This window comes from Galeopterus variegatus, unplaced genomic scaffold, assembly GCF_000696425.1.
Source record: "Galeopterus variegatus unplaced genomic scaffold, G_variegatus-3.0.2 Scaffold194, whole genome shotgun sequence".
Taxonomy (NCBI): Eukaryota; Metazoa; Chordata; class Mammalia; order Dermoptera; family Cynocephalidae; genus Galeopterus; species Galeopterus variegatus.
In genome coordinates, this window is record NW_007726305.1 from 3134 (window position 1) to 29360 (window position 26227).

Sequence of the window (26227 nt, forward strand, 5' to 3'; positions counted from 1 at the left end):
TTTTCCATGGTTCCTCCAAGTCTAGGAGATTCAAAGTAGTCTTGTGATCACAGGTGGTCCAGAAAACATCTCAGAACTGATATTAGTGATAATATCTACAGTCATTATCCTCAGAAAAAAAATAAGGAGCAAACATCTTGTGATCTTTACATTGTGTTTATCCTAAGGAAAGTATGTGTTTAACTAACTCTAGGTTCACTTATTGTTGTTTTGTTTGTTTGTTTGTTTTTTATAAAGATGACCAGTAAAGGGATCTTAACCCTTGACTTGGTGTTGTCAGCACCATGCTCTCCAAAGTGAGCTAACCGGCCATCCCTATATAGGGATCCGAACCCGTGGCCTTGGTGTTATCAGCACCACACTCTCCCAAGTGAGCCACGGGCCAGCCCTTAGGTTCACTTATTGTTAAGCAAGCTTGGTCAAGCAGTCTTTTGTTATTTCCCCCTTCCATCAGCTAAGGCTTGTTCTGAGTGGTGTCACAGGAACAGCTAGGGGAAATCAGGGGTCTGTTCTCCAGTTTCACTTGCAAGAATTTCTCATATATTCCAAATATTAGTCCCTTGTCAATTTTAAACATAGTAACAGTTTAAACTTTTCTCATTCTATCAGCTCCCTATTAACCTTATTTATTATATATGTCACAATAGAAATTCACAAGTTCAATGTGATTGAATTTACAAATTGTTTTCTTTTTGGTGTTTTTTCATTTCTTTTGGCCGCTGGTCAGTACAGGGATCCAAACCCTCAACTTTGGTGTTATAACACCACGCTCTAATCAACTGAGCTAACTGGCCAGCCCCACAAATTGTTTTTCTTATGGTTTGTTCTCGATGCACACAAAAATATTCTACATTGTCTTCTGTTAACCTTTCACATTTGGTCTATAATCCACCAGGCATCCACCTGTGTATATGATGTTAAGTAGGGATCCTGTTTTCTTTTTCTCCATATCATGAGCAAGTTTCCCAACAATCCATACTTTCCCCAACAATCCATACTTTCCCCTAGATTGCAGTCACCTTTATTGTGTAGAATTGTGAAATTCCTATGTCTATATATGCTCCTCTCTGAGCTTTCTATTCCATTCCATTGGCCTATTTGTCTTGCACAAATATCACTTTTTAAATTGTATCCCTCTCTGCTTTCACTTTTCAAACTTAATTTACTATTCACAGACTTACTTTTTCATATAGATTTTATAAGAGTTTATTGAACTGCTCAAGAAACACAGCAGTAATTTGTATAGGGATTGTATTAAATATCTAGATTACTTTATGTGGGAGCACATAGGCTTGACAAAGAACAGGGAGTACACAAAGGGCAAAAGTCCTAAATGTCTTTATGCAGAACCTAAGTGCTGAAGACAGCATGTGCTGGAAACAGCAAATAGTTTCTGCTAGGTTAGACAAGAACATTAACATCATTTCTTATCCAGCTTCACTCCCTTTCCTTTGTTTCTCAAAATGTTTTCCAGAGAATGCCCCATACCAATTGCTTTTCATTCCTTTGATAAATGATTAAATTTTTTTTTCTCTTGTATTTCCTTGTCTTTACAATAAAAGCTGAAGCAAATACCAACTTTTGTTAGAGCATTGACCAGGACCTCTAGCACTAGGTTAAATAGTATTGGTGATAATGGGCATTCCTGTCTTATTCCTGTTCATAAAGGGAATACATCAAAATTCCTCCACTGACTAAAATGTTTGCTGAAGATTTTTGGAATATTACCTTTTCCAAGTTAATTTCCCATCTAATCCCAGTTTGTTGGATTTTTTAAAATCACAAATAGGTATCAACTTTATCATATACTTTTTTCCACATCAATTGAAATAATCATATGATTTTTCTTTAAAAGTCTACGAGAGAACTTCAGAAATTTCATGGAAAGATAGAATTGAATATAATACAAATCAATCATCTCAATCAATGCAGAAAAAGCATTTGATAAAATTCAGCATTCCCTCATGATAAAAACTCTCAACAAATAAGATATAGAAGGAAAATATCTTAATATAATAAAGGCTATATATGGCAGACCCACAGCTAATATCAAACTGCTTTCATCAAAAGCTTTCAAAAGTTTCAAAAGTTTTCCCCCTAAAAACTGGAACAAGACAAGGAGACCCATTCTTACCACTTTTATTCAACAAAGTACTGGTAGTCCTAGCTCAAACAATTAGGCAAGAGAAAGAAATAAAGGGCATCCTTATTGGGAAGGAGGAAATCAAATTGTCCCTGACTGCAGATGAAAAAATTTTATATACAGAGAAACCTAAAGACTCTACAAAAAAACTCCTAGACCTGATGAATAAATTTAGTAAAGATGCAGGATTTAAAATCTACCTACAAAAATCAGTAGCATTTCTATACACCAACAATGAACTAGCAGAAAAAGAAATCAAGAAATCAATTCCATTTACAATAGCAACAACAACAAAAAAATAAAATACCTAGGAAGAAATTTAACCAAAGAGGTGAAAGATCTCTACAAGGAAAACGATAACACACTGATTAAAGAAGTTAAAGAAGGGCTGGCCCGGTGGCGCACTCAGTAGAGTGCGGCGCTTGGGAGTGCTGCGGCGCTCCCGCCGAGGGTTCGGATCCCATATGGAGACCGGTCCGCTCACTGGTTGAGCACGGTGCGGGCATGACACCGAGGGTTGCGATCCCATTACCGGTCACGAAAAAAGACAAAAAGGAAAAATAAATAAATAAAAAAGAAGTTAAAGAAGACACAAAAAAATCGAAAGACATACCATACTCATTGATTGAAAGAATCAATATTGTCAAAATTACCATACTGTCCAAAGTGATCTGCAGATACAACACAATCCCCATCAAACTACCAATGACATATGTCACAGAAATAGAAGAAACAACTCAAAAATTGATATGGAACAACAAAAGACCCTGAATAGCCAAAGCGATCCTGAACAAAAGGAACAAAGCAGGAAATATCACACACCCTCCCCACACCCAGGACCAGCCCCCTACCCTATCTCAAGAAGACTGAGCCCTGGGAAGCTCAGCAGCGAGGGTGAGCTGAGGCCTTGGGTACAGTCCCCTGCACCTCCCCACCTCCCCACCTGCTTTCCTGGTCTACCTGCAATGCCCTCACCTCCTATCCCGTTTTTCCCATCCAAAATCCAAGACCCAACCTTCTCCAGGAAGCCTCTCTCTTCGTACTTTGGCTGGCTCCCTGCTCTGACCCTCCCACCTCATCAGCAAATGACCAAGCCTTGCAGGGGAGGGGTGGGGGAGGCATCAGTTCTGCCCACATCTGATCACAAAGCTGGCCCCACCTTCCCAGGGATCTTTCTGTAGAGGGAGACACCCTCAGGGGACATAGGGTTTCATTCAGGTAGAATGGATGGACCTCAGTCCTGTTCAGAGAACAGCTAGAGGCTGGAGGCTGGAGGCCCCCCAAGAAATATCTCCCACTTCTGCTGTGGAGTCTCTATATAGACTGTACAGAGGCTGCGTGTAGAGGTGCCTGTGTGTAACAGAGAATGAGCATGTGAGTCTGTGTGTGCATGTGTCAGTCTGAGAATGCTTCTGTGTTTGTGAGTATGAGAGGGGCATATATGAGTGGACAGGAGTGAGGGTAGCCTCCACATCACACCCCAACGTACCCTTCTCTGACCTCTGGGAGGTGAGGACGGCGATGGTTGGGCGCCACCTGGTGGACATGAGTTGCACTACAGGCCATTATCCACTACCCCTTCCTCCCCTGCCCCTTCCTCCTTACACACACACACACACACACACACACACACACACACACACACACACACACACACACACACACACACACACACACACGAGTCCTGCAGAGACTGAGGATGGAGACCCTGTCCTTCTGAGTCTCCTTCCTCTATCACAAAGAAAGCGCCTTTGGAGAGGAGTCAGGCAGGCCGGGCTCACGTCCTAACTTTGGCGGATTACTTGATCTCTTTGAGCCTCAGGCCAGTTGGCTACAGAATGGGCGAATAGTATCCACTCCAGAATCATTATGAGGTTTAAACAAAATGTGAAATGAAACCAAGGAGTCGGGAGGATCGGGCAGATACAAGAAGCCTGGGAGCCAAGCCTTGTGTTCTGTGGCCTGGTGTGGGCTGCCCGGGGCTGAGCACAGCCTCCCCCATCCCTTCTCACCATTAGAATAGCCATGTCCTGTCAGCCTTGGGCCAGGAACTGACCACCACCCCACGTGGGGGCCAACTGGCCAGGCCTGGGTCCTGCACTATGAGAGGACAAAGACAGACTGGGAGAGCCCAAAGCAGGAGCTGCGCAGTGAGGGGCCTGGAGCCCCATGCCCCCGAGAGGGCTAGAGGTCTTGAGACCATTCAGCCCAGAGGAGCAGATTCCAAACCCTGACAGGCTGCAGGGCAGAGGAAGCAGGTGAGCTTTGTGGTCCCAAAGGCAAGGCTGCCATCCCACGGTCCTTGTTGCTGGTTGCAGGATGGCCCTGTCCATCTCCTCCCTGCCCTCCCTCTCTCTAAGAAAGGAGACCCATGCCCAGCCTTAACATATCAGACTTTACTGATCAAGAAGAGATGAACAGGGAGAGGAGGTGGAGGAGAAGAGGTGTTGGCAAGAAGGGGGACAGGGCCTGGAGACTTTGCCAGTCAGAGCCTCCTTATGGCCCCAACCTGGAGTCTGCCCTGTTTTGTCTCTGGGACGCAAATACTCTCAAGGCCAGAAGAGCAGGGGACTAGCTCCACAGATACAACGTGTGCTGGATCTGGTGTGGAGTGTGACTCAGGTGCACCCCTTCGCCAATCCACCTCCTCCAGGCAGCCTCCCTGATTGCTTCAACCTCTCAGTTCTCTTTCTAGTCCATAATCTCTGCCAACCAACATGTCCTCTCACTGCTCCATGCCCAGGCCTCCTCATCTGCCATTCACCCTTAAGCCCCACCACCTGGCACAGTGCTGGCCTAGGGGTACCCTAAGGTTCCCCAGTAGAGGGGCTAGGCACCAGAGATGGGGGGGGGCTCCAATAGCCAGGGAGTTCCAAAGGACATCTGCCTCTCCCAATTCTGTTTTCCCCCAACCCCATGCACAAAGTCTGCAAACAGCCCCACAGAGGAAGGTTGGTAGAAAGAAATAGATTTATTCTCATGTACAAAGCAGTCAGCCCACAGGACCATATACAACAGTTGCACAAAGTCCTAGAAAAACGCATCTCTCTAAAGGCAACTCAGAATAGGTAAGGCAGGTGGCCCCCCTCCCCCCCACCCCACAACACGTACAGAACAGAGAAGAGAGAAGCCAGCGGTGGGCCAACCCAAGAGGCCCAGCCCTATGGGGTCTCCCAAGCCCTGGGGCACAGGCGGATATGGCCTTGAAGAGGAGAGAAGCCCTGACAGGGTTGAGGCCAGGTCTCTCTCTGGCTGCAGGAATAGGGAAGTGGGGAGGCCAGGGGGTACATTCAGGGGGCCACTGAGGGACTCAGGGCTGGGATCTCTGTACCCTAGGGTGGCAGAGACATTCCACAGCCTCTGCTGGGACTCCACAGGGATATGAAGACTTTGATCTAAAGGAGTCTTAGAGAATGGATTGTCTTTCTCTCCTGTTTCACCCAAATAGGCGAAGGGAATTGCCCAGGGTCCCACAGTCAGGAAGAAGCATCGCTGGCTCACACCTGGGCCTGTCTCCCAGACTGGGATCCTTCCTGCCCATCATTCCCATCCTGCTTTCTTCCTGATCCTCCTCCCCAGAGCACTGAGTTTCCCCTCTGGCAGCTCCCTCCTAGGGCTCCTGTATCCCCCAGGTCCCAATCCCCACCTTAGGTATAGTGGTGGTCCTCAGGGCACCTTTGCCACATGGCTGTTTCTGGTCCTCCAGCAGAGCTAATGACAGTTTCCAAGACCCCACCCTCTGCTCACTCAGATGTCCTACCTTCCACTTCTATAAGGATCCTGGAGACCCCAGGGGGTGGAGGTCCCCCATGGGAAAAGGGCACAGATCTGGTGGGGCGGGAATGGGACATAGGGGAAACCATCCAGGCTGCTCAGAGAAACAGTGGTTTGGGGAGGACTTGCCAAGGTGTGGTCAGAGGTGCAGAGCAGGGCCTACTGCTCGTGGGTCACTCCTGTGCTCTCAGAGGACAAATTACAAAGTTTTGGTGATGCTGGAAGTCTTGTTTTCATTATATAGATAAGAAAGCTGAGGCCCAGGCAGGTTGGTACTTGCCTAGGGTCTAGATTCTGAAACCCATGGTTCTGGTTCCCAGTGCCTCTGGCCAGACCAGTGGAGGGTTGTGGGAGGACGCCTGGGTGGGGATGGGTCCCAGGAAGAGATCACTCAGCATCCAAGCTGCAGCAGCCATTGACGGGAGCCCTAGTGCCATCCAACTCGGGCACCTCATACTCCTCGTCCAGAAAGTCCAGCGAGTTGTTGCTTGGGAGGCCACGGATGGTGAACTTGTGGGACACCTTGGTCCAGTGCTCACGGTTAGAGGCCACACGCTCATACAGCTCTGCCGCCTTGGGGAACAGGTCCTGCAACAGCCTGTTGGTGCATCGGGTCAGGGTTAGAGGGCAGAAATCAGACCGTGGGAAGCAAGAAAGATTCAGGCTGTATCACAGGTAGAACTTCCACAAGAGTGAGGCCCGGGACTGGATACACAAGGAAAGCATGATGGTCTCTGTCCACCAGGGACCGAGGATGAAGTGAAGGCCCATTTAGGGGCAAAGCAGAAAGCAGCTGTGCCCAGAAGCAGGGGGTGGATCAGTTGGAGCTGGGCCAAGCCAAACCCAGCACCTGTGTTTCCTGTGATGTCCCCTGCTGGTAACCTCCCCCCCAACACACCCGCACAGGGTCCCCAGCCGTCCCAGGGTGCTTGCTCACTTGTAGATGGGCATTGCGATGTGCTCCATGAAGCTGATCTGCAGCTCGGGGATGTAGGCCTTCTCGCGGTCCATCATCTCCATCGGCCTGTTGCCCATGGCCTTCTCCTGCGGGCATCCCGCCATCAGGTAGCAGGGTCAGGCTAACCCGACACTCCCAGCCCCAGGCCAGGAACCCGCCCCTGACCTGGACCTCCTGAGCCCACTCTACACATACCAAGTCTCCTTGGGAGAAGAATTCTTTGTAGATCAGCTCCTGGAAGGCCAACACTCTCGTCACATCCTGTGAGTGGGATCATCCACCCAAGCTCTCCTGACAGCCCACTCCCAGGATAGCAAACTGAGGCCCAGTGATTCAGCCCTACTTAGGGGCCTGTCCTCTCCAGCCCCAGCCTGGCAATGGGATGGCCCTGGATGGGAGGAGTAGCTGGGTTCTGGCCCAGCCTCTACCAGCCACTGACTTGCTGTGTAGCTCTGGGTAAGTCTGCGCCCCTCTCTGAGTCTCCCCTGAGATAGTCTAGGTTTCTGCCCCCCCAAATGACAGCCAGGTTGAGCTCAGCACAGAAAGAGTGTTCAGGCTGCAGGGGCCACACAGAGCTGGGCAGGGAGTGCAGCCTATGTCTTCCCAGGGAGGAGAGGCACTTACCGCGATCTTTCTCGTGGTCTTCCAGCCCTTGGTCTGGTCTGAGAGGTCACAGGAGGTCATCAGGAGGCAGAGGAGGAGTCTGTGGTGCTGCTTGTTGGTTCGGTCGTAGCCCACTTTTGGGGGAAGGGTGGGGTCAAGGAGAGGGGCCCAGCCTCCCTGCCCCCGTGAGGGCAAGGCTCCCAGGGCCTACCCCAAAGTGGTCCTGGGAACTGGGCACTCTCGATAGGAGTCATGACGCCAGCACTGCATCTGCCTGGTGGGGCTGGGCAGCCAGGGAAGGGGTGGATGCCGGAGGGGCATGGGTCTGAACCCCTGGGCATACTCTTCAGGCAAATCCTCCCCCTGGTCATCCCTCCCTAGCCTCAAGGCTTGCAGCCAATGGCAGGCACCTTCAGCCATCTTCTGAAGATCCTTGAAGATGCGGAGGTGGTGGGCCAGGTCTGTGGCCAAGATGATGTCCCGCATCAGGTCCAGCATGCGCTGATAGTCCTGGCGCAGGGTGGGGGAGGGGCGTCATGGCCTCCTGCTGGCTTCCCACCCCTTCACCTGCCCCTGAGGAGCCTCCACCCCAACTCCTTCTCCCCTCCCTCACCCCACCCCCGGCCCCATCACCTTCCGGGAGAAGTGGTCGAAGATGTTGCAACCGTGGGTGTTGAGGATGGCAATGGCCTGAGCAAAGTGGTGCCTCTGGAGGGAGAAGAGTGGGGGGGGCCCACTGGAGCAGAGGGGCTCTCCTCACCACCGACCCCAAGAGAGGGGGACCAGGGCCAGGCCCTGTCAGCAGAGCAGGCACAAAATGGGAGTTAGGGTCCCAGTTCCCTTTCCAAGCTGTTTCCACCTTCTGTGTGACCCAGCTCTGAGCCCCAGATCCCTCAGCTGTCACATGCAAGGACCTGACATTGTAAACTCTGAGGGCCTCGCAAGCTGGAAAAATTGTGAAATTAGAGTCCTAGACACTAATTCATGCAGAAAACATTTGTTTGCTGACAAGGAAAGGCAGTGATGAGGCAAGGGCAAGGCCCCTGTCTCCTGACATGGAAGGGCTGTCAGTCGGAGGAGGAGCAGGCATATCCCAGGGGCAGAGGGCAGAAAGAGGGCTGCCACCAGGCCTCCTGGGAGAGAGAGCACCTCATTTCTGGGGGTGCATGAGCAGGGGCAGCCTCAGGAGGGGTGTTATGGGAGGTAGCTCAGGCAAGGTGACCTTGGAAACTTGACTCCCACTCTGTGCCAAGCCCTGTGCCCAGTGACAGGAACTCAGAGATGTCTCAGACCTTGACCATGCCCCAAGGAACCCCCCATGTGGGGGTGGGCAGACCCAAACCAAACTATCTAAGGCAAAGCTGAGTGTGATGGGAATGGAGCCCATCCCAGGCTTGAGGGGTGGTTGTAGGGAGCTGCACGGGGTGTTCCCAGACAGCCAAGGGGAAACGTGCCAAAACACGAATCCTCCCCATGACCCGCACCTGTACCCCTCCATGCCCACTCCAGGAACATGAGCCAGACGCACCCCAGGTGGGAGTGGCTGCCACTCTCACAGCCTGTCTGGAGAGCACAATTTGGGAATAGGAGGTGCTGGGTCACAGTCTAACTTTGCAAGTCACTGGCCTTGAGAAGATGAGGAGGATTGGGGCTGGGCAGAATGGCGGTACCTCCATGACAGAGCCCTCGGAGCTGTAGAGCGCGGCCAGCACAGATTTCTGCAAAAACCCAGGAAAACTGGGTCACTCCTCACATCCAGCTCCAGGTGCCACCGATTTAGGCTAAGCATTGCCCTGCTTCTGCCAGCCCCTCCACTCCTCCTGTCTCACAGCCCAGAGCAGACCCTGGGAAGCCTCCTCCTGTCTCTAGACCTGGCTCCTGGTCTCACCAGCTCCCACCTCTCCTCAGGTTGGGAGGAGGTGAGACTCCCAGGCACCTCGGGGAGGGTCCCTACTGTGAGAGGACAGGGTCTCACCGAGGCCACCTGGAAGGAGTTGTTTGTGCCTCGGTGGTCCAGGTCATGACACATGCAGGAAATAAACAAGGCAAAGATCTCGATGTCCCTAGTTAGGAGGAAGAAAGGAGAAAGAGGTCAGCCCACAGCTCCTTCCCCAGGTCCCCCCAGAGGAGGGACAGCTGAATGAGATGTCCAGAAGCCATTCCAACAGGAGGCCAGGACACCTGGGGTCCCTCCTGGAGAGAAGCACTGGCTTGGAGTTCGGCAGAACTGGGATTGAATGAGGCCCATTATTCACTGGCTGTGTGACTGTGAGCAAGTCCCTCCTGGAAAATGGGGCTAAGCAACCTTCCTCATTGGGCTAAGAGGATCCAATGAAGTGGTGCATGTGAAGTGTCTGCCACACAGGAGGTGCCTCCCTGTCCCAGGGAAGGGGACCCCCGTGGCTGCCAGATGTGGGGGAGATGCAGCTACTCACTCAAGGTAGTTGGTGAGCTCCAGGTTCTTGTAGAGCAGGTAGCAGAAGTGGGAGACAGAAAAGGCATGCATCCAGTTGTGGTAGGGGGGGTCCCTGTAGCCCTTCTTCACCATCAAACAGAACCTGGGGAGGGGAGAGGGCAGCAGAGGGGCTCAGCCTCCCGTCCTCCAGGGAGCCCTCCAGGCTCTGCCCTGCCTCGTTTCTTTTCTTTATTTACCGTCCCAGCATCTGGAAATTGACTTTCATTCATGGCTCCTCCCCACACTCACAAGACTGGGCCTCCCCTACTTGTCCTCAGAGGCACCCTCCCCAGAACACTAGATGTGACAGTGGAGGGCAGAGGGAGGCAGAGGCTGGGCTCTCTGCACGCCGAGGGGAGGGCGGGGGGCACACACCGGGCCAGTGTCGGGCAGTCAATTTTGTAGTTATTGATGAAATTCATGTCCTGCAGCATGCTCAGGATGGCCTGGAGAGGGCAGGGGCGGGGGGAGAAGGGTTGTCAGTATCAAGATGGGGCTCCTGCCTCAGCCCTTCTCAAAGCCCACACTCAAATTTTTGGAGTCATAGAACCTTAAATGTAAACGGGACTACCATAAAATAGTTGAACCAAGCATTCTCAGAACCATGAACTTTTAGAAATCTAAGGGATCTACACACTAAAAACTCTTGGAACCAAGAGCACATAAAATCTTCCAAAAACAGGGAGGAGGGTGCAAACCCTGGGGCCACATGCCCTGGGTATCACTGGCTCAGGAGCAGCCCTGGTGATCATCCAGTCCAGCCCCTGGCCCCATGATGGCAGACACATGCCCACTCCACCCTGGGGGAGCCTTCACAGCCTTTCTTCATGACTGTCTTACCAGGAAGCCCTTACACACACCTAACTTAAATCTCCGGCTGCACACCCTCCGCCTCCCCTGTGACGCTGGGGAGGGCCAGCTCACCATGGACGTGTCATCCTCGGGCAGAGAGCGAGGCGTGTAGGTGAAACTGGCAAAGTTGAAGTCAATGGCAGCCACAGGCTGGATCCCGTCATGAAGAAGTTTGGTATATTCATCATCAGAGACCTAGAGGGGACCAGCCAGGGCATGAGAAGACGACCTCCACTCCATCCAGTGTCCTCACCCTCAAGTTCCCACAGCAGGTGGGGGTCCCTCACCCAGAGTGCACCACAGTCAGGCCATCACTCCATGGACTATCACTGGGCAGATCACCACTCTCCCCTCACAGCTCTGCAGCCCACCTACTCTGCCCCCCTGCCTGTGACCCCTCTATCTGTAACAGCCTATCCTCAGCAAAGATAGAGAACACCCCTTTATGATACCCTCAAACCATGACAGCCTTTCAGAAACTAACTCTAATATTCCTTCTTTTGGGGGGACTGTCCCAGTTTCTAACCTCAATCCTTTCTACTACAGCGTTGATCTGATTCACAACATCTGGGACCCTTTTGTTTGGACACAGGTGAGAGGAAATGTCCAAACAAACAATGACTACCACATACTCTGAACTAAGGCCTGGGACAGTTTTTCTGACACAGGGTCTAGGAGTGGGATGGAATATCAGCAATTAAGACTGCCCAGGACTGCATCACCACAGTACTGGAAGCTTTGGGGAAAGGGCCCGGGTAGATTTTCTAGTCTTCAGTAATTCCCAAGATGAGACTTATCCCTGGACATGGGGAATACCTGGCTAAACCAAGTTCCCTGAGCTGGGTCCTGCTGGCTACTTCCTGCCTGGGGACTGAACCCAGAAACAGCTTAGAAGGGAGGTCTATAAGAAGGGGCAGGAAAGCTGCCCCCAAGGAGAGCAGGAAGGCAAGCATTGCTCTGTATGTGTCTTCTCGTCCTCAGGAGAGAGCAATCAGAAAGCCCCGCCCGGACCTGGGGCCCTGAGGACTCCAGTAGGAGAACAGGCCTCACCTTCATGTGGTACATCATCATCTCATTGGCCAGGTGGCTGCGATACTGGGCCTCATTCACTTTTTTGTATAGGAGAGACTGAGGGAGAGAGGGAAAGATGGGGCTCAAGCAAGGTGGCTGTGGAATCTTAGAAATGTCCAGGACTGGGACAAAGGGCTCAGATAGAACCCCCCCTTTCTGTCTCTTTCTGGGCCCAGTCGGAGCCTTTGAGCTCCAGCCCAGAGTAGAGACCCTTCCAACCCCCTTTCATCCAGACCTCCCTTGCTCCTCCTCCCCTGGACCACTTAGCATCTGATCTGGCACTTTGCACTCGCTCCTGAGCCTGACCCAGTCCTTAGTGATGGCACCCGAGGCCCATGGCTCGGAAAAAGAAGCAAGGAAGGGGATAAAAGCAGGGACCTCGGGTTGAATTCCCAGGCCAGAGCTGCCAGCAGGCCTGGACAATTGAGACCGAACATTTCCCACAAGGAGGCTGACCCCGGGCTTAGTATGAGGTTGCTTCCAGAGAAGGGGGGAGACTTTTGACAATGGGGGTTTGTCATGGTCCGGGAGGCTGTACAGGGCAGGAAATAGTATCCCCAATTTTCAGATGGTTAACTGAACCCGGAGGTGGCCAGAGTGTACTGAAAGTTGCGCAGCGCCCCAGCAGCAGGGCTCTGAGTCCCAGCAGGGAATCGACCCGTCTGGACAGAGAAGGGAGGAGAAGAACGGAGGGTCCCGCATCCGCCCCGCTCCTGCCGCCCCCCTCACATGGGCGATGCTGATGCCGCAGTAGATGGAGAAGGCGGTCGCCAGGTCCTCATCGAACTTGCTGAACCACGGTCCATTGATCTTGTTCACCAGCTCGGCCACACCGATGACCTCTAGGGGAGGGAGAGGGACTAGGAACGGCCGGTGGAGACTTGCACTCCCACCGTTTCCTCAGGGGACGTCCCGTGTCTGGGAGCCCCCGTCCCTCCTGCTCGGGGACGCTGCAGGCGGTGGGGGAGGGTGGCCTACCTTCCGCTAGGCTCCGCCCCCCGCTCAGGCCCCGCCCCGGCCCCGCGGTGCCCTCCGCCCGCACCCTGGTTCTCGTTCTTGATGGGGAAGCAGAGGATGTTGCGCGTGCGGAAGCCGGTGCTGTCGTCCACGCCGCGGTAGAACAGCGGGTGGGCATACGCGTCCGGGATGTTCAGGATCTGGCCCGTGGTCGCCACGTGGCCCGCGATGCCTTGGTCGGCTGGGATGCGGATCTCGTAGCTCTGCCCCGGCAGGGATGGAGTAGAGAGGAAGAAATTAGCGGGCAGGCCAGAGAGGGGACTGTCAAACGTCGGGCCTGCTCCCCAGCGGCCCCTGCGGACTCCCGGACACCCTCCCGGGGCCACACACTCCCTCACCTCATCATCCACCACGCCCCCGTCGAACACCTTGGCCACCAGCTCGTTCTGATCCAGCAGGAACACGGAGCAGCTGTGGGGAGGGGGGTTGGCCCGCAGGGTTCTGACACCCCTCTCCGACAGCCCCTACCTCTCATGACTTGAGGCAAGGGCCGGATTTCTGAGGCCTGGGAGGAGTGCTCTGAAGTGAGACACGGTCCTCAGGGCGGGCTGACTCCGCGCATTCCTCCATTCAAATGATTTATTTTGAGCGCCTACTATGTGCCAGCCACTGTTTTAGGAGCTGAAGACCCATGGAAAGCAAAGCTAGCCCTGCCCCTGCTGTCATTGGAGCTTATAGTCTGGTGAGGGAGACAGGCATGAAATAAAGGATCACTCGGAAGGTGATGGGGTCCCACAAGAAGGCAGGGAGGGGAAAGGGGGGGAGGAAAGGAGGTGATGAGCACCAGGGCCTAAAGCCTCCCTCACCCCATCCTCTGGGTGGATTCACTCACATCTCCGCATTGCTGAGGTTTCTCGCCTCTGTGATGATCTCCTGGAGCAGGACAGAGACGTCATCTGGAGGAGGGGGAAGGAGAAGCATGGTGACAGTGGTGAGTCCAGGCTGCAGCATGAGGCCTAGCCCGCCCACCTCTCCTCTACAAATGCCAGCCCTTGTGCCCACTCCCCCCACCCCCCAGGCGTGGAGAAGGACGGTGTACTCACCCAGGTGAGTGAATAGGTTCTTTGCGACTTGGAGAAGAGCCTGGAATAGAGGAAATGGAGATCATAGAGGGTTCAGGTTGCAGGGGATACCCCATCCAGCCCCTGCCTCCAATGCCCCAGGGTCTCTCATTCCTCCCGTAGGGCTCCCCCGTACAGGAAGGAAACTGGCAGTGTCTAATTATATCATTTGGCTACCAAGTGGGAAGAACAGCCCCTGTGAAAGTTGGTAGGAATCTTTGGTGTTTCAGACGTGCTTTCACCTCGGCCTCTAGCCACCCAGATGTTGCTGTAGTGCCCAAGTTGAACACTAGAGGGCGCGCACATACAGTGCCTGCAGCCAGCCGAGCGGGAGCTGAGAACTACTGACCTCTCTCCTTAGGAAGGCTCCAGGTCACTAGGCTACCTAGCTGTCATAGGGCAGGGCTGCCATTGGCCCAGGAAGACAAGAGCATTTTCCTTGTGGATGGTTCTCTGGGGCTGGCTCAAGGCAAGTCACTCACCTGGCACTCGCACTTGAGCTTCTGCTCCTTCTGGAAGGCCAGGGTGCTGGTGAGCACGGTGCTCGTGTAGTGGAAACAGTGTTGGATCACGTGCTCGTCCTGCTCTGTGAACCTGGAGGGGGGAGGAGGGTTCACAAAGAGGGCAGGGAAGACGGGCTTTTCTCCCCATTTCTCCTTCCTTCCATTCCGCCAGGAAGCCCACTGGGATACACCTCACCTCCACCAGGGCTGCTCGCCTGTGCAGGCACTTGGGCCAACTTGCCCCTCAGATTGAGGGCTCCTTGAGGGGGGGCCTCTAATCCTTCTCTACTAAAATGGGTTTTCCTCTTTAGACTATTGCTTCTTGAAGCCAGAGCCATATCTCCTTCCTCTGATTTGGGATTTACCCAGGCCAAAGCCGAGTCTCCTCTCTCAGAGTAGAGACTTGCCCAGGCTAGAACCGGGTGCTCTCCTGCTCTTCCCCAGGCACTCCTTTAGCCTCAGAGAGGGGTGGTGGTACTACCTCGTCTTGTCCAGCTCCTGTTCCTACTACCCCACTCACCCTGGACTCTGCTGACCCTGATTTGGTACCTCCAGAAATCCCGAGGTGGTAGAATAGAGGTAGTCCTGGCCCTACTCATGGAGCTAGCTCTTGCCTCATGAGATCAGCCCCCTATCCTGTTGAGGGCATTCAATCTGGCCACCAAATAACTTGTCACCAGGAAGCTGCACGGAGCTGGGTAGACTGATGGTGAGGGTTGTGGGGGGGGGGAGCCTGCCTCAGCCCTCATCTCTCTGCTCCCAGGTTTCTCTGCCTAAGCCCCTCCCCACTTTTTGGCTGGCCTCAGTGCTCCTTACTGCCAAGGTATCCCCCACTCATTCTTGCTATCCAGTGACTGGGGTCTAAATCCCAATCCCACCACCCTGGGTCTGTCTGCATACCTTCCTTACCATGGGCATCTCTCAGCTTCAGCCACACTAACATGCTCATCATTCTGAGAAAACCTCAGGCTCTTTCACACCTTCATGCTTTTTTCCACACTGTTCCCTCGGCCTAGAATACCCTTCCCACCCTACTCCCTCCATGTCCTGAAAATAAACTTCAAGTCTTGAAGACAGGGGCCATGACTGTATCACCCAATGCCCAGTGCAGAGCCTGGTACAGGGGAGATATTTGGGAGGTGTTTGCTAAATGTCCTAACTGTACCTTACGCCTAGCCTTGCCACCAGCCCCATCCCACTCCCTGCTGAAGGGATTCTGGAGCCCCTGTTCTCTGGCTACTTAGCTAGTTTCCAGGCAGTGGCTCTGCAGCCACTGCTCTGAGCTGAGACCCACCCTTGCTCATGAAATCATTCAACACTCACTCCCTATGTGTGGGACCTAGAGATGGCCCGGCCTGGCCCTGGGTCTCAGGGCTGTCACCAAGGCCTTATCTTGTTTCCTTCTATACCACTTCTCCAGGTCTGGGGCCAACCCAGAACCCAGTCCCACAGCTAGCAGCCAAAGGTCATGGCCCCTCAGGACCCCCACTCACTCTGCATTCCCCTTCCCCAAAGGCCTTCTCAAGGGCACCTGGACAGCACTGCGATGGATACGTTAGGTACTCTATGTGTGTTTGCTGAATGGTATAAATGCTCCCACCACCAGGATGCCTACCAGTCACAAATGCCGCAGATCCCACATTCTCCCTGCCTCAGCTGGCTCTGTCTTCATTTCCCCAGGCCCACCCAACTGTCTATAGAGCATCATGCTGGCAGGTCCTGCTGCTCAGACCTATGACCCCTGGGTCTCCGCTCCACCCCTGCAGACCTCAGCCCTGGGCTTCTGACACTCCTCCAGTCCCAACTTCTTCAGTCTCCTCTTCCTGCAGGAGCTCTGGGCCCTCAAACCCAGGTGCTTTCTTGGACCCCAGGGGCCAAGCATTCTGTCAACATCCCACCTGCCTACTTCTCCCTACCTGTTTGACTGAGCACAAACTGCTAGACCTGCTAGCCCAAGTGTGAACCTGCACCCAGGGTAGACATGGCTAGACAAACACAGCATTGTTTCCCACTGAACTAACGTCCATTCTCAACACAACGATTCAGGAAGCTGCTACCAATTGAGTTGCTGTTGGACATGAAATCTATTTATGATACCACTTCTGGACCCCAAATTTGACCTCTGTTCTTGAGATATACTTCCTGACTAAGATTCCAAGTCTGTTTACCTAGACACTGTGCCCTTTCTACCCCCCTGTTTTGTATGATTCTTACAGCTATCCTGTCAGTGGCTCAAAAGATCCTTAGCTTGGCCCAACCCCAAGCCTATTCCCTTTAGCCATTGTCCCCTGTGTCGATGATGCGCTGTGGGTCCCAAAGAGTTCACCCAATCCAGAGCTCACCCACCCTCCAAAAGGCAGTTTCCAGCAGTAATGCAGAAACAGGGGATGACAAGTAGGGGAAGGCCAGTACCCTAAGAGTGGATAATCCAAGCTGCAGGAAGTGGAGGAAGAGAAGAGGAACCAGCTTGGACATCAGCATGACTTTAAATAAGCCAAAATGGGTGATGGAGAGTCAGTGATTACTTGTGCCTCAGCTAAGTAGACCACAGCTGGGTCTAGCAGCCCCATAACCCAACAGTCTCTTACACTGACAAATGGTTCAGCCCACCACTGCCTAGTACCCTTCCCACACTGTAATCCTAGTGGAGCCCTGCCCAGCCTCTCAGTTCTGTTTCCTGATCCACATCACCCCACCCAGACTCACAAGTCTCCTCCGAGCTTGTTGAAGGCGCAGGCCAAGGCCACCACCTGGTCAGTGGCCCGGCTGATGACAGGGACACAGAGCACAGCCTGCAGCTCACAGCCCAACATGCTTTGCAGCTGTTGCACATCTTCCTGCAAAGGGAGGCAAGGGGGAGTCGAGTCAGGGCAGGAAAGGAGGGAGGGAGTATACTCCTCTCCCCCAGCCCTCCACCACATTCTGCAACAGGGACTATGGGACTCGCGCAGGGCTGGAAGCTCTGTGACATGGGGGTGGGATAGCAGAAAGTCTCCAGTCTCATCTCCTCCATTCCTAGGCTGCCCTGTCCTGGAAACACTGGCTCTGGGGGCCAGGCAATGGGGTCTCCCCTTCCCACTCCCGTGCAGCCAGGCCATGGCTTACAGAGGTGAGATCCTTCAGCTGGATGGACTTCTTGTCTTCCACCACCTGGCCCAGACGTCCCATTGTCAACTGAACAGTGAAGAGAGGCTGAGTCAGGGCCCATCTCTCCGCAGATCATTGTCTCAACCCATCCCCACCCCCAAGTCTGGAAGTTTCAACAAATTCTTCAGTCGGTCCAGATGGTGGATGGAGTCAACACTGAAGAGCAGAGAGATGGAGAGTCTGGCAGAATCCCCCACAGAGGACTATAGGGTCTTCCCTAACCAGGAGAGAGGTAAGCAGACTCCAAGGACTCTCATCAATCTCAACAGATCCATATCCAGAATCCAACACGAGTGAACTGGTACCAAGTAAGCCTTTCAGTAGATGACAAGAGATTTCTCCTAGTGGAGCCTGATCATAAGAGGTTGTGATCCCTTTTAAATTTCTAAGCAGATCCTAAGATCAAAAAAATTCCACCAGATTCCAAGAGATTCTAGAGGATCTAAGTACTCTGGGCAGATTCCAGGAGTGTCTAGCTGGTCTCATCGGCCCCTGCAGACTCCAACTCAGGGACAGACGGGACTCACCGGAAAGCTGATCTCTTCTCCCAGCACTTTATCTCCGATGACCTGAGGGACCGAGCGGTGGGGGGCCGATTAAAGGAAAGGCAAGGTTTTTTTCCCCTGGGAGACCCCGGCCCCTCGCCCCTCCCCACAGTGGACCTGGGCCCACACCTTGCAGGAAAGCTGGAGGTTGTCCTCGGACACCAGCAGGAGGCAGCAGCAGGACGCCCGGGTCTCCTGCTGCAGCTGAGAGGGAAGGACAGACAAAGCGAGGGTTGACCGCGGATCTAGGGCCGCCCCCACTCCCCACGCTTTGTCTCTTTGAGCAGGTGGAGGAGTATGGAGGGGCGGGACGTCGGCGTCTGAACTGAGTAGAGGGAAGGGAACGTTGGTCCCCGCGGGGGAGACAGGGCGGGGAGGTGGGAGCGAGGGGCACGGGGACTCACGTATTGGAGGACTTTGAGCTGCAAGGAAGAGGCATCCAGGTCGTAGAGTTCTCCTGCAAGGGCGGGGCGCGGTCAGAGAGCGGGCCCATCCCGCCTGCGTGGCCCGGTCCTTCAGGCGCGCCCAATCCATAGACTCCCCAAGGCGCTGCCTGGGCCGGGCCGGCCCCGCCCCCGGCCGCGCCCCTCCTCGCAGGCCCCTCCCACTCCAGGTTCCGTCCTGCCCGCCCTCGGGACCTGCCTAGGCTGGACCCTCACCGCACAGTTGCAGGATCCTTCGGTCGTGGTCGGTGTACGCTCCCCCGCCCTTCTGGTCTTCTGTCGCTCCGGCTGGGGGGTTCGGGACGGCTCCGGGGACCGCGCCGAGCCCGCGCTGCTGCAGGGCCTGCACCCTCCGCAGGGCCACTAGGGTCTGGGAGGGCCGAGCGGTCAGCGCGCCGGTCTCTCCACCCTCTCCTCGTCTTTGCTCAAGCCATTCCCTCTGCCTGCGATGCCCATCGCCCTCACCCCTGTCCCAAACGACTCATCCCTCGGCGCTCCACCATCCTGAGGGCTCCCACTGTCCCCGGCGCGTCCCCTTGGTCCCTGAACATGTAAGTGCAGGGTCTGTCTCCACCCCTAGACCCCAGATTCTTCCAAGACTGGACAGGGTCAGATTTCTCTGTCTCCAGCACCCATAGGGAGTCATAAGTCCTTGCTAAAGTCACAAAATCATAAAATCTCAGGCAAAAAAGAGCCTCAGTATCATTATGTAGACAGCACTTCCTAAGTATTTACAAAGTATTTGACCTGTCTTATCTCACTGCTACCCTATACCTCAGTGCTATCATTATCCCCATTTTTACATGTAAACGGAGGCTCAGAGAGGTTAAGTGACTTGCTCAAGGTCACACAGCTCAACGGTGGTGGAACTGGAACGGGAACCCAGGTGTGTCCAGTTCCCTGGCCAGGTCATCTTCCCATCCACTGTGATAAGAGTCTCCAGCACCCCCCATCCTACCATGGCTCTCTTCCACTCACATGCTTCTCCACCACCTGCAGGCTCCTCTCTTCATTGTCACTCAGCTGACCACAGTGCACCTGGGGGGATGAGAGAAAGGATCCAGCTGTGGCCTCTTTCAGCTTCTGTCTCTGCTAGAATGTCATCCCCATGCCTAGCATACAACAGTCCCCACCAACACATACACACTCCAGTCTGTAGACCTCAATGATAAGCCCATCCTTCTGATCATGCAGATAACTCTAGGAAAATCCTCTCCTGCAGGAAGCCTTCTAGGGCCGATTCAAAGAAGTGGAACTTTTCTGTCTCTGCCTTTTTAATCACTGTCCCATCAACAGCATGGTCCAGGTGTATAGTGCAGGGAAGGGGGACCTTAGGCCCCTCTGTATCTTAGCCCATGGATCCCTTCAGGCCCTGATCATAGAATTAGTAGTATTAGCCTCAGCCTCCCAGCTCCATCCTTTCCGAGTTAGGGTTTGAGCTGTTCCTAAGTCTGGGAAAAAGGAAGGGGTCCAACATGATGGATCTGCTGTGCTATAGGAAGAATGGATGGATGGATGAATAAATGGATTGGTGGAGTGCTTTGCTTTACATGTGATTCTCACCATTGTGTGTTGCAAGCTTCCACCTTGCAGATGAACCAAGGCCCAGAAAGGTGGAGTGACTTGCACAAGGTCACATAGCAGAAAGTGGCAGTTAGGACAGCACCACCCACTCCCTCCTCTTCTCTGCCCACAGCTTCCCCTTTCCAGATCTACTCTCACCATCACCCCATCCTCCTGTCCCTCTCCAAGTTCTCTGTGCCAGTCACCAGGGACCCCTCACACCATCTTTCATATTCTGTGAAGTCCCTTCCCCCACCCCTGCTTGGGTGTTTGTCAAGGAAAATGAGAGAGAGTGAGAGAGAGAGGTGGTAGTCTAGGGGCCCACTATAGGTCCTGCCAGGAAGGCTCTCCACCTGTATCACCAGCTTCTGGCGCCTACTGAAAACTGCTCACCACCTGCAGAGCTCCCCACAGTGCCTGCACTGGGGGCCCCTCCTTCATACTCCCTCCCCACTCAGATGCCCCTGCCCGTCTCTGCTCTGGGTCCCCTGCCAGGAGCAGATGGAGAGGAGGAGACCAGCAGAAAGCTCATGTCTGGCTGGAGCAGGATGAGTGGGGGGACACAACTGGGGAGAGGTGCAGAACCTCATACCTAAGGAAGAAGGAGAGGGTACACTGGGTGGGTGGATCCCACCCAGACTGGGCTGTGGAAGCTCAGAGAGGGAGGGCACGTGGGAGGCTTCCTGAATTGGCACTGAAGCATGGGGAGGACAAGCAGAGCCTGAAGAGAAGGGGACACTGTAGGCAGGAAGCTGTCCTGGTAGTGCTGGTGGTAGGTGGTGTAGGGTGATGAGGACCCGGACAAGAGTGGGGTTCCTGGTGCCAGAGGGAAGGGCCTTGAGGGCCGAGCTAAGAAAGTGGGCTTTAGCCTGAGAGTACTGGGTAGCCATAGCAGACTTTAGCATCTAAGGGCCACAGTCTATGGGGTGGAGGGTGAAATGGAAGGAGCAAGACTGGAGACAGGAAGATGTGGAATAAACCTGGGATGGTGCTGAAGTTTAAGCTCTGAATGAGGCTCCATCTGTGACTCCCACAGGACAAGCGGTTGAAAGAAGCTGGGGCCATGGTTCATTTGCATATGGTTTACATAAATATGTTGGCATTTTCTTTTAGTACGAGGAGGAGGACATCCTTCTTGTTCCTCCCACCTGGACCCATCTCTCAGGAAAAGGGAAGGTTGGGACCCCTCTAGGGCTGTGGGGCAACCAGTTCCATGGCTGCTGAAACAGTCTGATCCCAGGTCAGAGCTGGCAGACTAAAAAGGCTGAGGGAAAGGAGGGAATCATGGAGTCCTCCTCCCCTCAACCTTCCCCTGGGCTGCCTCAGCCCACCCCCACCCAGCGTGTGCACAAACACACATACACATTCTCATGAAGAACCTCAGCCCCCCCACACCCTCACACTCACTCTCCCACAGAGGTGCACACACATGGTGCAGTCACAGACACAAAAACATCCACACACCCACACTTACAGTGTTACCACCACCCGCATGTGCACATTCACGCCTGGACACAGGAAACTTGAGTTCATATACCCAACAGCCAGACACACACAATCACTCCGGCACACTCACATGTGGCTCTTTGTTCACCAACAGGAACGCACACTTGCTCCTGCTCTCGCTAATTAGGGTGGGTGTCTGGGGCACAGTGGGAACACTCAGCATGGGCACTGGGGCTGCAGAGAGGGTTAAAGCCCAGCACAGCCCCCAGACCCCCACCCTCACAAAGTTCAATGTGGCTACTGGCATGAACACCCATCCCCATGCAAGGAGCTGGTGTGGCTGGCACAGCTGGAGGGAAGAGTGGGCACAAATCAAGCATCAAATGCCAGAAACCAAAGGCCGCCCACTCCTCAAAGGGACTTATTATCCCAGAAGAGAAGAACAGAGTCAAAGACTCTTTCCATACAAAGAATCTGCAATCAAGGCTCCTTGAGCTGCAAAGGCCCAGAACTCAGCCATGCAGCCCTGCACCTGGACAGCGTGTTCCTCAGAGAGCCCTTGGCTGACCGTTTCTCCATCAGGCCCTGATATTTTTTGCAGGGCTCCTTGGTTTTCTTGCTAACACTTACCATCATTTGCAATTCTATCCTTATTTTGCTCACTTACCTAATGCTTGTCACCCCACTCCTCCAGACTGCATGGTCTGTGAAAGCAGGAGCTGTCTGGCCTGTCTCGGAACACTTTTGTGTTCCCAGCACCAGTATGCAGTGCCTGGTACATAGTGGGTGCTCAAGAAATAGTTCTTCAGTTGATGGATGGAGGGATGGATAGATGAATTGATCAATACCAAGAGCAGAGATTCAGAGTGGGGAATGGGACTTGTTGAGGAAGGAGCTGGTGACTTGGCCCTCCCCAAAACACCATGCTGTAGCCCTCTCTCTACCCTCTCCACGCTCTGCCCTTGGGATCTGGTAGCAGCTGGGAGGTCCGGGACTGCCTGTGCTGCCTCTGGGAGGATATGAGATCCTGTGGCCCAGGGAGCATCTGTCAGATGTGTATGCATAGGGGAGAGGGGCATCCTGGGCAAGTGCATTTCTACATGAGTGGGAAGGTGCAGGCTTAGAGGAGAGGTGGACGGGGAACAAGCCAAATGTCTTACAGGAGGCTTTCACTGCCCAGGGTTTTTGAAGAGGTGAGGGGAGAGTTGTCGGTAAATTCTCCTGGCAGCCAAAACCCCAGGTAGATCTTCCTCTGCAGCGTGCACCCCACACTTCAGTCTCACCAGGATCACACTCTTCCCCCAACACACCAACTCCCTTCTCCCCCAGCCCCGCCTTTGCTCATGCCGTTCCCTCTGCCTAGAATACCCTTTCCCTTCTGCTCTGCCCATGCCCCAAAGTCCCACTCCAATGCTCTCTCCACTGTGAAGTACCCCCTTGCTGCCCCAGCCTTTGCCACCAGAGTACCTGCTGGTAGCATTTATTTCATCTGGCCCATGGTAGCCTGAGGGTGTCCCTGCCTTCCCCAAGACTGACAGCTTCTAGAAGCCAGAAATGGGGTTCTGCTGGGTTCTACACACACACACACACACACACACACACACACACACACACACTGGCCTTTCTTCCTCCCAGGTGAAGGCTGAAGCCTGGACTACTGGCCCAACCTGAGCCAAGGTGACCAGAGGTCTTGGCAACCATCCTCCTGCCGACAAGATGAAGAGTCTTCCAAATGTGTTCCCCTGGCCGGAGCTGCTTCCCTCCTGACCCAGTCTTTGCAGCCTCCTCAGGAACCTGGTGACTCCAGACCCTTTTCCCTCACAGAGAAGGAGGTGGGCGACTGAGCCACTGCCTCCCTGCACTGCCTCTGCTCAAGGCCCCTAGCCCTGGCCCTCCATCAACCGACTCTGGGACAGACAAGGAGCAAAGGAGAGGGGGAGGGGCCCACCGAAAACTGCCGACAGCAGATCCTGTTCCCTGCATTCCCTGCGGGAACAGGAGCTGTGGGTGGGGGGAGCAGCTTGCGGGAGAAACCAAGCAGGGGCCTCCTCTCACTCAGTCGGGCAGATGGGGCATGGAGACCAAGCCAAGTACTCCTCATCTCCCCTCCCCTTCCCTCTCCTCATGGCCAGCCCCCACTCCGCCACCCTCCGCCGCCTGTAGCTCAGGAAAGGTCAAGCGCCTCGGAAGCCTTTAATTCCATTTTAATGAGCTCTCGAGGAGTCCCCTGGGTGCACCAACGCTGGCTCATTTATCTGCCTGTGCCCCCAAGCCTGCCCCTTATTGGGGTGGTGGCCACCTCAGCTGAAGCAGACCCCTAATAATGACAATTCGGGACACTAACCCTTTGGTTCCTACAACAGGACAAGAGACTGGAGGGGTAGCAGAACCCAAACCCTGCAAAGCCCCACCACCCGCTCAACACCCGCGGTGGAGCAGAAATCTGAGGAACTCCCCAAGGAGCAGCAGAGGGCAGCGGGGAGCCCTGCCTGGGTTCCAGCCCAGCCCTGCCCTGCAGGGCATCCCCCACTTCCCACCGAGGCCCCTTTCTCTCTCCCTCAATTGCCTGCTTTAGGAAGCCTGCCTAGTCCGCTGGCATCTGCCCAGCCATAGCCCTGGGTCTGGCTGGGGCTTGATGCCATCTCTTGCCATCTCACTCCTCTCCTTGAGCCCCCTAGCTCCAGTCACCCTAAATCTCTGACTGGGTTGCCCACACTGTCTCTATTGGTCAGTGTCGTATGTCCCTCTGTCCCTCCTCAGTGTCTCTCGGTCACTTCCCATCTCACTGTGTTCATGCCCTCTTGGACACAATCTCCAGCCCATCCAGAAGGACCCCGAAGAGGAACCAAGGTCAGGGCTATGCCAAGGGCTGGGCTTTTACAGCCCCACGGGGACTGACAGCACAGATGGGGCTTCTACATCCCTCAGAAAGTGGCCACCTGAGCCAGCAGCTTCATCCTGCCCATTTAAGGTGGGGCTGGGGGCTGGGGTGTGCGAGATGCCACAGACTACTCCCAGACCTCCATTTTTCCTCGTTCCATCCCAGCTTGCTGTCCTCACTACACACACACACGCACACACACACACATGCACGCACGCACGCACACACACATGCACACACGCATGCACACACGCACACATGCACACGCACGCACACACACGCACGCATGCGCACACACACATGCACACACACGTGCACGCACACATGCACACGCACGCACACACACATGCACACACACATGCACGCACACATGCACACGCACGCACACACACGCACGCATGCGCACACACACACATGCACACACGCACACACACATACATGCATGCACGCACGCACACACACACCAGACAGGCCCATCTCCCTCTCCCTCCCCTGCTCTCCTCTACCCCCTTCATACCCACAATCGCCTGGGGGGCTCTTACCAAGATGACGGCTGCCACAGTCCCAGCCTCTTTGTCCACCAGCGGTATGACCAGCACTGAGGGGGAGAGGGCAATGAGGTGGCCCTGCGGGGCTAGTGAGGCTCAGAGATACTGAACCAGGGCCCAGGGAGAGAGACAAAGACGCAGATAGAGAGAGGTTGGGACAGAGACACAGACCCAGAGACCCAGAGAGACAGAGAGAGGGATCCTGAGGCAGGAAAACAACCACAGCAACAACCCCTGCATAGAACGAAACCCCTCACTTGACAGCTTTCTCGCAATCCTCCCAGCAACCCTGGGAGGGAGGGAGGCAGGTAAGGCTGAGCACCCCTAGTTTACAGATTGGGAAACTGAGATCCAGAAAGGGGAAGTGACTTGCCCAAGATCACACAGCAAGTCAGGTCTCCTGACTCCCAGTCTTGTGCACTTTCCACATCGAGACAGAGGACAGAGACCTAGAGAGACTGAGACATGAAGCAGAGAGATGTGGCAGACAGGGCACATGGAGAAGAAGAGAGAGAGAAGCAGAGACAGTGACAGCATGACTGCAAGCAAATTGGAACCATGGCCACTGGCCCCTGAGCCGTAGTACGTGCCAGGCCCCCGACATGTGTCATCTCATTTGCTCCTCTTTGTAACGCCCCCTCAAGGCAGGTACTACTGTTCCCATTTTACAGTCAGGCAATTGAGGCTCAGAGAGGTTAGTAGCACAATAGAGAAAGAATTAGATGAAGGGATTGCTAGAGACACAGAGCAAGAGAAAGAAGGAGACAGAGAGATGAAGACGGGTAGAAGACAGACATAAACTGGGGAGCAGGGGCCACAGTCCCTCCCTGCCCCTGCCCAGCTCCCAGCCCTTACCTTGGCTGTCAGGAGCCAGCGGAGCCACCAGCCTGGCCAAGGGCTTCCCCAGCGGGTTCGAGGGGCCCAGCCCATTGCAGCCCAGACGCTTCCGGGAGATCACAGCCTCTCTGAAAAAAGGGCATGATCGCACCTCTCAACCCCTGGATCAAAGAGGAGGGGGCCCCGGCCTGGGACACACATCAGGCTGAACCCAACACATATACGAAGATCTGGACAAGTTCACCTACTTCAGGGTGGACACGAGGAGAGCAAAAAAGAAAAGAGTCGTTGACCCTGGCCTCTGTGTGCAGGGACAGGCAGCCACAGACTTGCCTGGGCACCTCTTGCTGGTATACATGGAAAAGGCACGTGTGGGGCCC

The 26227-nt window shown here is 54.2% G+C and overlaps 1 protein-coding gene across 2 annotated transcripts in view; it reads right to left on the bottom strand.

Moving 5' to 3' along the window:
- Positions 1 to 5091: 5091 nt before the first annotated feature.
- PDE2A (phosphodiesterase 2A, cGMP-stimulated) overlaps positions 5092 to 26227 on the bottom strand; it is a 94855-nt gene continuing 73719 nt past the window's right edge. For both annotated transcript variants that reach the window (XM_008565025.1, XM_008565030.1), the window contains 27 exons: positions 25866 to 25975; positions 25005 to 25060; positions 19551 to 19610; positions 18789 to 18942; positions 18534 to 18586; positions 18259 to 18333; positions 18112 to 18153; positions 17543 to 17611; positions 17144 to 17274; positions 14417 to 14528; positions 13917 to 13956; positions 13706 to 13769; positions 13212 to 13284; positions 12899 to 13076; positions 12586 to 12698; positions 11836 to 11913; positions 10858 to 10980; positions 10309 to 10379; positions 9914 to 10036; positions 9454 to 9541; positions 9149 to 9196; positions 8112 to 8186; positions 7889 to 7988; positions 7500 to 7612; positions 7071 to 7109; positions 6855 to 6961; positions 5092 to 6515 (listed from right to left, as the gene is read on the bottom strand). In XM_008565025.1, the coding sequence (XP_008563247.1) occupies positions 6305 to 6515; positions 6855 to 6961; positions 7071 to 7109; positions 7500 to 7612; positions 7889 to 7988; positions 8112 to 8186; positions 9149 to 9196; positions 9454 to 9541; positions 9914 to 10036; positions 10309 to 10379; positions 10858 to 10980; positions 11836 to 11913; positions 12586 to 12698; positions 12899 to 13076; positions 13212 to 13284; positions 13706 to 13769; positions 13917 to 13956; positions 14417 to 14528; positions 17144 to 17274; positions 17543 to 17611; positions 18112 to 18153; positions 18259 to 18333; positions 18534 to 18586; positions 18789 to 18942; positions 19551 to 19610; positions 25005 to 25060; positions 25866 to 25975 (2506 nt within the window). In that variant the 3' untranslated portion in view covers positions 5092 to 6304. The remainder of the gene's footprint in view (positions 6516 to 6854; positions 6962 to 7070; positions 7110 to 7499; positions 7613 to 7888; positions 7989 to 8111; positions 8187 to 9148; positions 9197 to 9453; positions 9542 to 9913; positions 10037 to 10308; positions 10380 to 10857; positions 10981 to 11835; positions 11914 to 12585; positions 12699 to 12898; positions 13077 to 13211; positions 13285 to 13705; positions 13770 to 13916; positions 13957 to 14416; positions 14529 to 17143; positions 17275 to 17542; positions 17612 to 18111; positions 18154 to 18258; positions 18334 to 18533; positions 18587 to 18788; positions 18943 to 19550; positions 19611 to 25004; positions 25061 to 25865; positions 25976 to 26227) is intronic.